This window comes from Cervus canadensis, chromosome 6 (genome assembly GCF_019320065.1).
Source record: "Cervus canadensis isolate Bull #8, Minnesota chromosome 6, ASM1932006v1, whole genome shotgun sequence".
NCBI classification, from domain to species: Eukaryota; Metazoa; Chordata; class Mammalia; order Artiodactyla; family Cervidae; genus Cervus; species Cervus canadensis.
In genome coordinates, this window is record NC_057391.1 from 27,668,134 (window position 1) to 27,683,616 (window position 15,483).

Sequence of the window (15,483 nt, forward strand, 5' to 3'; positions counted from 1 at the left end):
TTGAGTCCACTTGTGTAAGTTAGGTTTAACAAGAAGAAATACCCATGGGAAGAATTCAGAAGCATTACCAGCTGTTCAAAAATTAAGAATCCAGAGCCCCAAGTAACTTAATGTGTGTTGATCTTGCCCTTTGACTTTTTAGAAGCTAAAAAATATTTGGTGAGTTATTTAATATAAGAACTCAAAATAAATGCAATGTGGTAATTTAATACTCTTTTAGTTCTTTTGATGTCTATAATCAATTTAGTAATGATTACAAAAGTAATGTTCAATAGCCAAAGGCTGTATTAATTATGTACAGCTGTTAATTATGTCTATGTCAGAAATCAAGCTTTAAAAACTAGTTTAATTATATATAAAACAAGCTGTTTTTTATACAGCAACTTTGAAGGAAAAATCAAGATACTAAAAGCAGAAGAAATCTGACTTGTAAAATTTAGTCACTTTATGTCACATTAACATAAAGTCCAGCTAAACTGGCAATAAATTCCTGAAATAATACTTACAACCCCAAAGCTTATACTATCACTACTCCAGTTGCATTTTGTTAAGTGAATCTACCTAATAGATGCCCAGATTATATGAAATTAAATGTTTAGATGAAATGTAAAACGGAATTGTGTAAAGTTGTATAGTTTGGGTTTGGCAATGTTGACTTCAGTAAACTAAAGCAAATGGAAATCTGCAATTTAAAAAAGATGAACAAGATAACTCTTTTCACTGAAATAACCATATGTTTGAGGGGGAAAATGACATAAACATGTAGAACTGGAGCAGAGAGAGATCATGACCGGACTTTGGGGTCAACCTAGAATACCTATGTTGCTGCTGCTAAGTCGCTTCAATAGTGTCTGACTCTGTGCGACCCCATAGAGGGCAGCCCACCAAGCTCCCCCGTCCCTCGGACTCTCCAGGCAAGAACACTGGAGTGGGCTGCCAGTTCCTTCTCCGATGCATGAAAGTGAAAAGTGAAAGTGAAGTGCTCAGTCATGTCCGACTCCTAGCGACCCCATGGACTGCAGCCCACCAGGCTCCTCCGTCCTATGTAGGTTACGCTAAAACCCTTCAGAGTTCAGTTGGGTTATTCACCGCTCTCTTTCCTGTTGTTTTTTTCTTTATTAAAGAAAAAGAGGAGAAGGTTAAAAATTCTTCATATACTGTTTCAAAACTCATCCCCATTTGCTCACCTGCTGAAATCTTTCTCGGTCTCCAGCTCTTCTTCTCCATGACCAAGACGCAGGAGGTGGCGCTCGTCAATGTCTAAAGCCATGATTTTCTCAAACAACTGGTTCAGGGCCTGGAGAATAAAAAAAAAGAATGAGTTTTAAAGAATCAGTAGGCTCCTTTAAAAGTAACAAAAACTAACAATCACAAGGGTAGAAATGAATGAATATTGCACAGTCAGATAAGAATCAAAGTCTAAACACAGAAGGAGACATATTAGGCCATTTATAATTTAAACGAAATAGTGTTTTTATTGATTTGTGATAATGCAATATATGTATGTGTAGTTAAATAATAACTGGAAATCATAAAAAGTCATCTATCTATTACATCTCTGATAATTTGTGAAAAGAGAAGGCTTTGGCTCGGTTTCTATTTCCCTCAAGTAGTAATAATTACTAAAATAACTAACAATCACATCAAATTTCACTTTACTCAACAAAATTTCTATGAGTTGCAGAAAACTGGAAGGGTTTTGTGGTTAGAGAGGGCCTCCCAGGAGGTGTGTTGATAGAAGGCATCAAGAGGACCACAGAGAGGAAACCAAAGTACAACACTCAAATCTTAGGCTGAGAGTCTGAATTAGCTCTTGACACAACAGGGAGCAGAGCACTATTTGCAAACTGTTCTGATGAAAGACATACCCATGAAATGTTCATCTTTGGGGCTTCCTGAAATCCTAGTACTTATTATCTGAACATCTGTAGTCACAAGGTTTTGTAGAAAGGCAAACGTTTCATTGCATGTAAAGAAATACTAATAAAAATGACATTTAAAGATTAGCCCCCACTCAAATATTTCTCTGAATTTACCACTAGTCTAACCCTGACCATGAAGTCAATATCCAGTCTTGTAAACATCCAAGCTATAAAGTATACAGCTATCTTTTACTACCAAAATTCTAGCAATTAGAGCTCAGAAACTGATGAGATAAACAAAATTATCCAAAAAAATAATTCACACTATCCAAACTCTTAATATTCTCCATCTAAAATTTGAGATACAATAGATCAGACCACATGGCATTAGTCACTATTTAAACCTTCTCTATCTAAACTTATGAGCCACATAGATTTAGAGGGCAAAAAATACTCGCACATGGCAATCTCAGAAAAAACTGTAAGATTTCATCATAAATTAAAGCGATGTTGGAGAATGGCTTGAATCACATATTCAAACCAAGATCTGGTATACAAACTCTGAAAAATAAACAATTTGCATTAAAGAGGATGATTTGATTATCAAAGGATCAAGGATGTCTTTGGCTACTTTTGCAAAATAACATCATCTCTAAAACAGTGCTACATAAGTCAGTCGTAAGTAGAGGATACTACAGAAAGTCATTTTCCAGTTATGACAAAATTTGTTTAAAAAAAAACAGTATGTTAAAACAACACATGGATAATATCTCACTCATTCTAAGAAGTTGAAAATAGGTAAAACTATTACAGACTAAATTTCATTAAACAGAAGAAAGAAAAAGTCATAGTTTGCTTCTTTTATCAAGATAAAGCCTGATTACACTCTCCCCTGCACAATTTTAGTATACCATGGCAGTAACTTACAAACACTAAAGATAAGAAAACAGAGGGAATGAACTGGATGGACAGTTAATAGTTTTAAAATTCTGGGATTAAAAGTTGATGAATAACAGAATTAATAACACTGAGCATTTAAAAAACCCAGTGCTTCTTCACAGACCAGTTTTTTAAAAAAACTAGTGACCTGAAAGCACTGTTTTTAATATGTATTCAGAGAAAACAAGTACCCTGGGCACAGACTACCGTGCAAGTTTCATAAGATGTTTCAGAAGATTCTGAGAGTTGCCTGTCACATTTTACATGAGAATTAATAAATATTACTTGTTCTTCCTTATTTCAATGACAGCTTTAGAATAAATACCCTGGCACACATATAGATGTAAAGATCATTTTTCATCCATTATTTTACAAGAAAGGAGTTTGTTTTTCTTGTTTTAGCTATTTATAAAGGGTCAGTTGTTCAGTCGTGTCCAACTCTTTGCGACCCCACGGACAGTAGCCTGCCAGGCTTGTCTGTCCATGGGATTCTCCAGGCAAGAATACTGGAGTGGGTTGCCATTCCCTTCCCTAGGGGATCCTCCTGACCCGGGGATTGCAGCTGGGTCTCCCACATTGCAGGCAGATTCTTTACCATCTGAGCCGCCAGGAAGCCCCAGCTATTTATAAATGTTTTATGTATTGGACCAGCAACCTAAAACAGTCCACCCATATTCATATGTACACTTCATAAGAACTTAAAATTCAATCCAGTGTCAATATGATATAGGTTTAGTCTTTTAGGAATATCCATTCTAGTAGCAGAAAAATACTACTAGTAAGGGGTAATGCTTTTAAAGTAAAAGCTCTAGCTAAGAACGGAAGATGGGGGAAGAAGTCAATTACCACATATCCAAACATTCCTCTCAGCTTTTCCGCATGTGGACTGCCTCTATTAGAATGGTCTGGTCATGACCAGTGATACTCCAAGATTAACTCAACAACAGACACTATGCTCATCATCCTTTCCTGGTATTCTGTGTGCCCATAACCAGGTTATCGTATAAGCAGAAATCTACACTGTGCCTCCACGCATCTCCTGTTCCCTTACACGCACATCCACTTCACACAAGCACGTGCACACATGAGCGCACATGTACACACACATTCCCCTTTTCTTACCTGATTGGAATGAGTAACAATCAGAGTCCTCTGCTCTGGGAAATTATGGTAGATGTTGGATATAATTTGAACTGCCACATCTGTTTTTCCTGTACCTGGTGGGCCCACAACCTAAAAAGCAGACGAACACACAGCAAACCACTGAATTACCACATTGTTAGAAAAAGAAAATTTTAAACCTGAAAGATGAAACAAGTTAAAAAATTTGCTAGGTAAGTTCAATGCAACATGAAGAAGGTAAGAGTTAGTGCACTTGAAAATGAATCAATAGAAATCAGCCATCCTGAATAAAAAGCAGAAAAAAAGATTCATGACCTCATGAATCCATGGAGCAATAGTAAAAGGTCTGATATCCTTGAAGTTCTAGCGAGGGAAAAGTAAACAGTGTATAAAAGTATTTAAAGAAATAATGGCTAGAAATTTCTCAAATCTGACAAAAGACATAAATCAACAGATTCAAGAAGCTCACTGAAGCATAAACAGAATAATACCAAAGAAATCTAAGACCAGACATACAATAATTAAATGGTTGGAATCTAAAGACAAAGAAAAAATCTTAATAGTAACTAGAGAAAAATGATATATTACATATAGCAAAAAGACATTTCAGATGACTGTGTACTTCTAATCAGAACCACGGAAACCAAAAGGAAGTGGAATCACATTTTTAAAGCGCTGAAAAGAGAAAACTATCAATGAAAATTCTATGTCCAGTGAAAAACATTTTAAAGAATGCAAATGAATTAGAGAGACTCTCAGATGAAGGAATACAAAGGTTAATTCATTGTTAGCTGATCTGTTCTTCATATTGGTAAAAGAAATTCTTCAGACAAGGGAAATGACACCAGGGAATTCCATGGTGGTTCAGTGTTTAGGACTCTGCGCTTCTGCTACTGGGGGCCTGGGTTCAATCCCTGGTCAGGGAAGTAAGATCCCACATGCTACACAGTGGGGAAAAAATTAAAAAAGGAAATGATACCAGAGGATACTTGAGATATTAGGAATAAACGATAAATGGTAAATGTAGTAGACTACTCTTCTCCTCTGGAGTTCTTTAAAATATGTATGATGTCTGTGATAAAAAATTTTAATATTGTGTGATAGTATTTTCAATGTATTTACAGGTAAAATATATGACAGCTACAACATAAAATGGGAAGGTAATGGGACTTATATGGAAGCAAGGATCCTCCATTCAATTTAAGAGACAAAATATTGATTCTAAGTAGGCTGTGAAAAGGTAAGTATGTATATTATAGTTCTCTAGAGTAGCCATTAAGAAAAATTATAAAGGAGATATAAACAAAATAGATAAGTAGAAGTGAAACACTAAAAACTATCGAAATAACTCAGAAAAAGCCAGGAAAAGGGAAACAGGAACACACAAAAGGGGAGCAATCATAAAAAAGAAATAATAAAACGGGAGGCCTAAATCCAAACACATCAATGAGAACATTAAATGTAAATGGACTGAACACACCAATTAAAAGCAGAGACTTCAGAATAGAGGGAAAACACCATGCCCAAACATATGCTGTCTACAAGAAACTCACTTCAAATGTAACAGGTAGGTTAGAAGTGAAAGGACAGTAAAAGACGTGTCATGTAAACACTAATCAAAAGAAAACTGCACTGGCTATATTAATATCAAAGTAGGCTTTAGAGCAAAGAAAGTTACCAGTGATGAAGACAGACATCCATGACAAAAGCATTAATTCACCAATAAGACACAACAACCCTGGAAGGGTACGTACATCTCCATAACGCTTTAAGATACATGAAGCAAAAACCGACAGAACTGAACGGAGAAGCAAATTCACAATTGCAGCTGGAGACTTCAACAATCCTCTCTCAAGGAAGAGAAGTAGTGAACAATACCAACAACCAAATGGCGTACATAGGACACTCCACTCAAGACAACAGAGCACATATTCAAGTGCACACGGAATATTCACCAACAGGTCATGTCCTGGGCCATAAAACAAACCTTAATAAGTTAAAAAAAATTAGAATGTATTCAATATGCTCTCTGACCATAACGGCCTTATACCAGGAAACCAGTAACTAGAAGACAACAGGAAAATCTCCAAATACCTGGAAATTAAACACACTTCTAAATCAGTGTCAACAGAACTTTTCTGCAAACAGCCAGCAAATAAACACTTTATGCATTGTGGCAGCATAAAAATGGCAGTACATGAACGGCCATAGCTCGGTTCTAATGAAACATTTTTTATGAACATTGAAATGAGTAGTATCCAATGACTTAAGATGCCACAGTTACTTATACACACTTAATTCAATTGGGTTTCTGTGCTTAAAAATGGAATATACTCTGAAAATCTGATGCCTACTTCTAGTCTGAATCCATTTAAGAACTAGTAGAACAGTAATTCTCTTACCATAGTCAGCCCAGGCTGCATTCCAGCACGGATGGCCTCTATCTGTGTATGAGTGAACTGAATTGTATTACTGCAAATAGAGGAGTTGATAACAAATTGGTTAAACATAAAGATGGATGATGCTAATAAGAATTTAGACAAGATGTCTGAACATTTGCTCTGTATTTGTCCCTGGTCTCCCAAACTCTTCTTCCTCCCATCCGACCCCTTTTTGTGGTTATGCGTGTGCAGCAGAAAGTACATAAAGACATACTCTTTTAAAAAATTTTAAATGTACAGTACAATATTGCTAACTATAAGCACAAGCAGATCATGTGACTGACCCAGTCTATTCTGAAAGACTTTCTTTACCTCTGCCCCTCCCTAGACCAATTAAAACTGAGTGAATCTTGTGGAAAAAAAAGACTACGGTTATTTTTCAATATGGTTAGCCCAGATCTTATCTGTAGTGTCAAAGTACTGGTTCCCCATCTACTACCAAACACAATGCCACTTTATTATTCATGACACACATGCACAAGGGTAGCTGCTAAATGTAACACATGGTCATGGAGCAAGAACCTCTGGTCACGTTTAGGAAGACTGCTAATATTTTTCATAGTACCTGAACATGTTTCTTTTTGAAATATTATTACACAATGGTCAAAAATGTCTCAACTACTGAGTCAACTAACAGAAGAAAAGTAAAGAGGGTCCAGAATCAGAAGTTTCTTAAAATTTTCAAAGAATCAGAAAAACTTTCAAATATTACTAATCCATGTGAAATAGCAAACTATTATCTAACATTATAATTAGCAGAGGCAGTGAAATTACCGTTTGGGTTGGTTGTAAGGATAAGGACCTCTATTAGGAATAACATGAGGTTCAACAATCAAAGTTTTTGCCTCCTCGGTGTCTTCATCTTCCCCATCTACATCTTTCCGCTTCTTCCCCTTTCCACTTCTTACTGGAAAAGTTATCCTACAAGACCAAAACCTTCGTTTATTTTCACAATTAACAACACTTTGCCAAGTACCTGCCTGTCTCATTCATGACATTGTACAAAGGACAATCATGAGCAAGAATCATTTATGGTTGAAAGGAACTTACTCCCTCTGCATATAAATTTCAAAAAAGGAGACTTAAAAGCACTGAAATGCGGTTAAGGGTATTTAGATTAAGAAAAAAGCCATCTGATTAAGGGAGAATCAAAGAAGAAACATTTATCTCATTTTTTTTTCTATAGGAAATAACGTTTTTTTTAACTGGGATAATATTCATACAAAAGTCACCATTTTAAACGGTTCAATTCAATGGGTTTTAGTAAATTCACAATGTTGTACAGTCATCACTGCTCTCTGATGCCAGAATATTTTCATCACGCCAAAGGAAACTCCCTGTCAATTAAGCAGTCACTCTGTATTCCAACTCAAACCTAGCCTCTGGCAATTAGTCTACTTTCTGTCTTTATATCAGACTATTCTGGTCATTTTGTGTAAACAGAATCATATAGTGTTTGTTCTCTTCCGTCTAGCTTCTTTCACTTAGCATAATGTTTACAAAAGAAAATTTACATACTTAGAGCATATTCCCTGTAAAGTGCTTTACACATTGTCCTTCATTTAATCAGAAAAGGCTTTATGGGAAAGCTAGCATCTAAAATAAATTTCAAAAGACATTCCAGGAAGAAACAAATAGCCAGTTCTACAGAAGTGTAGGATTCAGTAGAGAAAATAAGGCTAGAGAGAAAGACTGGCACCTTGTTATGGCACCTCTGGAATATCAAGCCTTTAAGGCAGAAGTTCTTAGCCTGGGGTCAAGGATATCCCAGGAAGCAACTCCCCATAGGTACCTGGTGGAAAGTCAATGAAAACTCTTAAGATTAAACTAAAAAATTAATTCTCTATTTGTACTTTTTTCAGTCTTTGTTCACATTCTGAAAAAAACAGATTAAAAAAAAGCTAAGAACCAAAGAAGCTAAGAGGTCAGTTTCTAGTCAGACAATGGAATGACTCTGGCAGTAGGCATCATACAATGGATTTAAGAGAGGCGACAAGAGGCAGGAAAGACACTACCATTACAAAGACGGAAAGTGCTGAGGGTTTAGAGATTAGGGAAGCATGGAGGAAGACTCGGTTTGAGAATTTAAAAGGGTACATGCTTTTAATATGTATAAATATTATATTTATATTTAATGGTTAATTAAAACCTGTATGTTCTAATTCGCAACTAAGAAAGTAATTAAATCCTTTGCTAACATCCCAGGTATACCGATGCTTCGCCACTAGCTCATATGGTGGAATTCATGAAGCGTTCAGCAGGTCAGGTACTGTTCTTTTTTTTACTTAAACTAATCCAAAGCTCCTTTATTCTGAGTATAACAATATTATTAATATTTAAAAATTGTGAAAGCAAATAGGGTTAAAAGAAAAAAAGAATTTTTTCCTAAAAAGCATGAGTTCAGAATCACATGGCTCTTTATATTAATTAGGACTTATTTCTTCAGTCAAATGCTACAATTATAGCAATATAATACTCTTCAAACTGATCGCTTGTAAGACAAAGGCTACTTTTACTGTGGTCTTAAAATAGCTACTACACAAAGAATTAGAAATAGAGTCAAATAAAATAAATTTATCCCAGTGATTATATGGGGAAGGTGAAAACTACCCAAACAAAATCTAGATATGATACTTAAAACTTATTTTAGCTATAGTCCTGATGGTCTCACTGAGAATGACTACAGAAAGCTTGGAAAGGAGTATATCCAGTTTTGACTTTACCTGAAAGGGGGTATCTGTAGAGCTGGGTCATCCACAGTTACTTTAACATTATGACCAGGAAAGCTGGTTTTTAAATGTTCAATGGAGAGAAATGTATCATTGAAATCAAGGGTGGCAATCTGATTGGGCATTTTGGAATAATGTGCACTACTCGGATCCCCGTAACCTAAAATGATGTCGTGCAGCCAGTCAGGGACCACACAATCAGTGTTCATCAGGTTCCGGATCGTCTCCAGCACAGCCTGTCAGTAGGAGGACAAAAACGGATTTGTCAAGAAGACATCTCAAACATTTGCACTTCAGTGGAATGTAGAGCTGGCTGCACTAATCCAGAATTCCCAAGTGTTTCAAGGCAAGAAGCTATTTTCTGCTGACAGGTGCTTGGCTAGACTGAATCAACAGCTATATTTCCAGCTGATACCATACACTGAGTTAAACAAAAGACCAAACTTAGCAAGAACAGTTTATCCATTAGGAGATCATTTAGACAGAATGTCATAGATGAGTTTATCGCTTGACTTCTCTTGAGTAGGATGAAAATCTGATCAGTTCTACACAATGGCAAGAAAACATTATAGAATAAACCCTTGAAAAAAAATGTTTCCTCTTAGAAATTACTGGCTTTTCCTCTACCTTATAGCCTATAGTTCCTCATTACTGAGACCACACACAACCAGAAGCACATTAATGTGAGCCTTGATGGTGAAACACACCACAATTGAGAAATACTAAAATTAGCATTGCTAGAGATAAGAAATAAAAAATAAATGAACAATGATAAAAATGAAATGTCTAAATTTCAGAATGAAACAATTAGGACTACAATAAGAGGTCCCTGTAATAGTTAATACATACATTGTCAAAAGTAATTACTAAAAGTCAAGGCAGATTCTTAAGACTTTCCAATAATTATTTCAACAAAGTGATCTATGCAACATACGAAAATCAGAAGGTTAGCCAATTAATTTCAAAGAATAACAAAACCAGATATTTTTATATTATAAATGCTATACATCCAACAAGATAATGAAATAATAAGATAGTGTATGTTAATCACACTTATCTTATTTTCTTGCACTAACCTCTACCTAAAATTCTGTCTCATCAAAAGACAAAATAAGATTTAGCAAATAAATTTATTTCAGATTTAATCTATAAGTTAAGAATTTAAGAGATTTGTTTAAAATCAAAACAAAAGCAGTGATCATGATTTTAAATCTTTTTAAACCTAGTATCTGTGTAGTTATGTCTTAAAAGTTATTCAAATGAAGACACAGTACTTTTAATTATATAGCCCACAAATTACCTTAAAGTTATTTTCCTTTGGTTTTCTTCTCATTATTACATTGAAAGTCTCATACACATCTTCTGCTCCATTTTGTATAGTATTGGTCATATCTTGTTGATACTGATTTGGATCCAAAAACACTCTAAAAGTCCTTGATTCTCCTCTAAGACTGGGTCTGGGTTCAGGTCCTAGACATTTTTTTTTTAAAGTTTGTTAAATGAAATATACACATTTCAAATATCAAAGTAAGTTAGCAGTATTCCTTTTCTAGAAATGATGAGTAAAGTATTCAGACTTAACTGCAAGCCATTCCTCCAACTAGAATGACTTCCACTCATCCATTTCAAATTCCAAGCTGAAAAGATTTTCTCCTTTCTCTAAATTGTTACTATTTCTTCCCAGAACAATCCTGTGATGTTGATGCCCTCAACTAGAATAGGCACCTTACAAGTCAAAGAACTTTACTCGAGTCAGTTACTCATAGCTCCTTCTGTGTGTGTGTGAATATGTTAGTTGTTCAGTTGTGTCCAACTCTTCTTGCGACCCCATGGACTGTAGCCCATGAGGCTCCTCTTGCAGGCAAGAATATGGGAGTGGGTTGCCATTTCCTTCTCCAGGGGATCTTCCTGACCCAGTGATTGAATCTGGGTTTCCTCCACTGCAGGCAGATTCTTTACTGACTGAGCCACCAAGGAATCCCCAAGGAGATGTTTCTAAATAGGGTTATGCTGGCATCTTGGGCAAGATAATTCCTTCTAGAAGACAGTTCTGCTTAGGTACTTAACATCCCTGGCCCCATCCATCAAACATTAATAGCTGACCATCGCTTCCCTAGCCCAGTCATATGACATCATAGATACCACCATGTATTTTAAATCACAGGACAGTGCTGTTTCCATTTATGAGCCACTGCTATCATGAATCAGATCAGTGAAACTTAAAAAGGAAAAATTAGGAAAATATATCAGTGAACAACTATAGGAGGTATTCAGAGAGGTCTTTAAAAGCAATAAAGTATCATAAAAGGAAGAGATTTAAATATAGGCAATTTCAAAAGAGCATGCCCAAAATCTAATACAGAAGTCCAGAAACCATATTATTTATCTCTAAAACTGGGTGGTAGGTACCCTACACATTTCTATATATATAATCCTTTGTGCTGATTTAGTATAGAAAACAACTAAAAAATTACCTAGGATGCAAAAAGGCAAAGAAATTTATCATTATGTACACATACACTTTCAAAAATAAAAATCCTCATACCGTCTTCAATGACACGCCCTTTATCATCTAGCATGCCCTGGATTTCACAGCCTCTGACGTAAACTAGGCCAACCTGCTCAATAAAAGGTCTTCTTCGGTCAAACTTGGTGCCGTAAGGTTTTGTGGGACGCACAGTAATTAAAAAGCATACATCATGCTTCCGAAGGCCTAGTAAAACATCAAACACATTATCACTTATTAGAATGCTGCTGCTTTCTGTCTTCCATTGGTAAATTCTCTTCCTTTTATCTTTGGAAAAGATATAAAAAACATTTAACATAGCAGAGATGATCAATGATTATATTTACTTTGTAACACAATTACAGATTTCCTATACCTTTAATACTCAATGTTTGACAGCAATAATTAAATAAAAGTTTCTCTTTATATTAAAATGAGAAAATTTATGCCATATATACATTACTGGATAAGTCCTCTAGATCATGTTACAACTCCAAAATTAGATATTTGTCATCTTTCTTATTTCTAACATTCTTAATAAGTAACCAAAAATATGGCTGGCATCTATATCATATTTAGCAGGTTTCTAACATCAGTTTAAACTATCCATCAGTGTCATTTCAACAATGGTCTAACTGCATTTCACCAGAATAGGTCAACCCTAGAATAATTCATCAAGGCATGAAAGCATTGTTTGCAGACAGCATCTTGAGGAGACAGCCAAATATATGTTGCTTCAGTTGGCAAATACTGAAATTTTCATAAGCAAATGTCAAGAAACAGGCGACTTGTGCCAAAGTCCATAGTTTCCCATTCATTACCTCAAATAATGGATTTTAAATAAGATTCCCAGCTCTATTAAAAGCAAACATACTGGAAGATGAGGGATTTTTATTTAGACCACACAGCATGTAATGCTACATGTCATTTTTTTTCTCATTCATTTTTTATTAGTTATTGTATAGTATGAATGCAAATATAAACATTTTGCTTGCTCATAACCTTGGTAACAAGATAAACAACTCAATCAAATCAGCAAATGTGAGTGTGGCTAATACTATTAGCACCATTCTGGTGGCTTCAATATGGAATATGGTTCAAGTGTGCTAGAAATAATAACTGACTCATAATAATGAATTGATTGCTTATTTCCCAACAAAGTCTAGGCAATGAAGCAGGAGAACAATGAAAACGAAGAGGAAATGATCTACTATGTGAGTTGCACTGCCTATATAACTTCTGATGCACACAACTCATTGAAACCTCCAAGTCTTAGAGTCAAACAGTTGGGCCTGAGAAGTAATTTTGTCTCTACCAATGTCACTTTTTTTCTTCACAAAGGGATACTGTGGGATGTCTCAGTCCACATTAAAAATACTTGTATTACAATAATCTCAACTCTTTCAACCATTTGCATTTACTCCATCCTGGCTCTGTCTTCTAGATATTTCAGTTTCATTAATTCTGTTTCTGTAATTTTAAATGGGGTAATGGAGAAGAGAATGACCTGAGCTTCATCCTTTCTTGAAGAGACAACGATCTTGTATAGTATTTAGCTTCATTTCTGCAAAACTTGTTTTTTACAGGACAATGCTCATTACTGTTTACAGAACTTCTCTCTCATTTTTTATTTGGTTGCTCTATCTGGAACCAATGAAGGGCCTGCATTTTGGCTCTGGCTTCCCAGAAAATATTCTTCTACCCACCATGCCCCTGTTGGGGTCCCAACTCCCAGGCACCACCTGAGCTCTGCCTCCTGCCAGATCAGCATTGGACTCTCATAGGAGTGTGAACCTCACTATGGTGAATGCTCCTTACGAGAATCTAATGCCTGACGATCTGATTCTGCATTATGGTGAGTCGTATAATTATTTCACTATATACCAGAGTGTAATAATAATAGAAACAAAGTACACAATAAATGTTATCACTTGAATCATCCCCAAACCATCCCCCTACTACCATTCATGGAATACTGTCTTCCACGAAACCTGTCTCTGGTGCCAAAAAGACTGGGGACCACTGCCCCAAATAAATCACTCATCCCACAATACCCTAATGTTTCCTATCTTGCCCATCAAAATTTACCCATTCTATTTCTCATCTGCCAGAGGTCCATTAAAAAAAAAAAAATAAGATGACTTGATGGCCTTCTGATTAGCAGTCTCCAAAGTAATGGAAGTAAGGGGTTCCCAAGGGGTTTGGGGTAAAGAACGCCCTTTCCCCTTTAACATCATAATGAGAGCTTGTCTATATATCTCTACAAAGGGTCTTTGTTTCCCCCCAAGTTTTATTTCCAGGCATCACTAGTACTTCTAGGGGTAGCCAGTAAGTTACTTAAGTTCATTACCCACTATGTAAAACAGTATTTATATTAATACCTCCTCAAGCTCTAAGGAGAATAAATGTAAGACCTTCCTCAGCAACTGAACGCCTCTCTCACAGTTCAGCAATAACAAAAGTATACATTATTTTAGATGTGAAATGTGCCAGATTGGAACAGTTTTGAGGGATACAGGAGTCATAAAAACAATCTGTCACAAACTCTACCCACTACTGTGGCCATTTGTTAAACACCTGGCCAGCTTTGTTGCTGGATTCCTTCAAAATTATTTGACAAATGTATCATACAGTCCCTGAAGTTACAAATAGCGGTATCGAGAGCAGTAATTTCTGAAAACTGATCCATTAAGGGACTATCCCTTTCCTTCTGGCACGCCACAAAGGTAGAAGGAGATAAAGCCCACCAGCTCCGGTTTCTCACAACAGGGTAGTGAAAGCTGTCACAGACAGCTGGGAATAGAAAAATGCCAATTTAAATCAGTTTACAAGCCATTTCTGACACATTTTAACATTTAAAATGCTCTCTTCTCAGCTCTGCCAACTGCAATTTTTAAAACACTCTGATATGCATGCTATTTTATGCTTTCTAGTAAAGTATTAAGGTATTTATTATTCTGTATGATCCTTGGTGTTTTTACTAGTAATAATTATAAATCAATTGCCATTTTTTAAGCCAAACTTAAAAGATAAAATTTAGTACACTTAAAAGGGCAATATTTAGTATATGTGTTTTTGCTAATGCTCTAAGCAAAAGTCTATAAAGTAAAAGACAAAAGGTAACCACTTCTTGAAATACAAAATTACCTTCCCACTCATCTTTGATGTGATCTCTGACATTCAGATTGATGGTAACATCCGCACGAACTCGGGTTGGCCAGTTTTCACCTATGTTGGGTTTAGCAACCTCAACCACAGTGAACGCCACAATGGGCTGGGCCATTCGAGCCCAGCCACCAAACACCACACCGCCATACTCTGACTGCCTAAAAAGCAGAAGCAGATGATTACTCAAACAAGAAATAACTTTGCCCAACTTTTGGGCAAGTTAAACTAGTAACTAAATTACTAGTATTTAAGCCCTAACAATAATATGGAAATCTTAAGAAAAACATGTAATTTATATATGTAAGAGCTGAGCCATTTTGTTAAAGAATAAAATTATCCAGCATTCAGTTTTATATTTTTGCCCTCTCCCCCTCTTTAGATAGTTGCTCAGTTGTATCCAACTCTGTGAGCCCATGGACTGTAGCCTGCCAGGCTCCTCTGTCCATGGAATTCTCCAGGCAAGAGTACTGGAGTGGGTAGCCATTTCCTTCTCTAAGGGATCTTCCTGATCCAGGGAATAAGCCCAGGTCTCTCGCACTGCAGGCAGATTCTTTACCATCTGAGCCATCAGGGAATATTTCTAAAAGCTGTTTCAAAATGTTTTAGAACAAATTAGACTTAAAAAAACTAAAGATAAGCAAATGATATCTATGCAAAAGCTTTCTTTAGGGGACAATATGTAAGATATTGAAAAGATATTGCCATGAATGGGAGGG

General features: G+C 36.0%; 1 protein-coding gene across 1 annotated transcript in view; it reads right to left on the bottom strand.

Moving 5' to 3' along the window:
• The window catches only part of AQR (aquarius intron-binding spliceosomal factor), a 78,789-nt gene that overhangs the window by 23,673 nt on the left and 39,633 nt on the right, over window positions 1-15,483 (bottom strand). The window contains exons 17-24 of the mRNA XM_043471403.1: window positions 14,747-14,925; window positions 11,639-11,806; window positions 10,394-10,563; window positions 9,088-9,329; window positions 7,139-7,285; window positions 6,326-6,395; window positions 3,924-4,034; window positions 1,188-1,297 (exon numbers count right to left, since the gene is read on the bottom strand). Coding sequence (XP_043327338.1) covers window positions 1,188-1,297; window positions 3,924-4,034; window positions 6,326-6,395; window positions 7,139-7,285; window positions 9,088-9,329; window positions 10,394-10,563; window positions 11,639-11,806; window positions 14,747-14,925 — 1,197 coding nt within the window. The remainder of the gene's footprint in view (window positions 1-1,187; window positions 1,298-3,923; window positions 4,035-6,325; window positions 6,396-7,138; window positions 7,286-9,087; window positions 9,330-10,393; window positions 10,564-11,638; window positions 11,807-14,746; window positions 14,926-15,483) is intronic.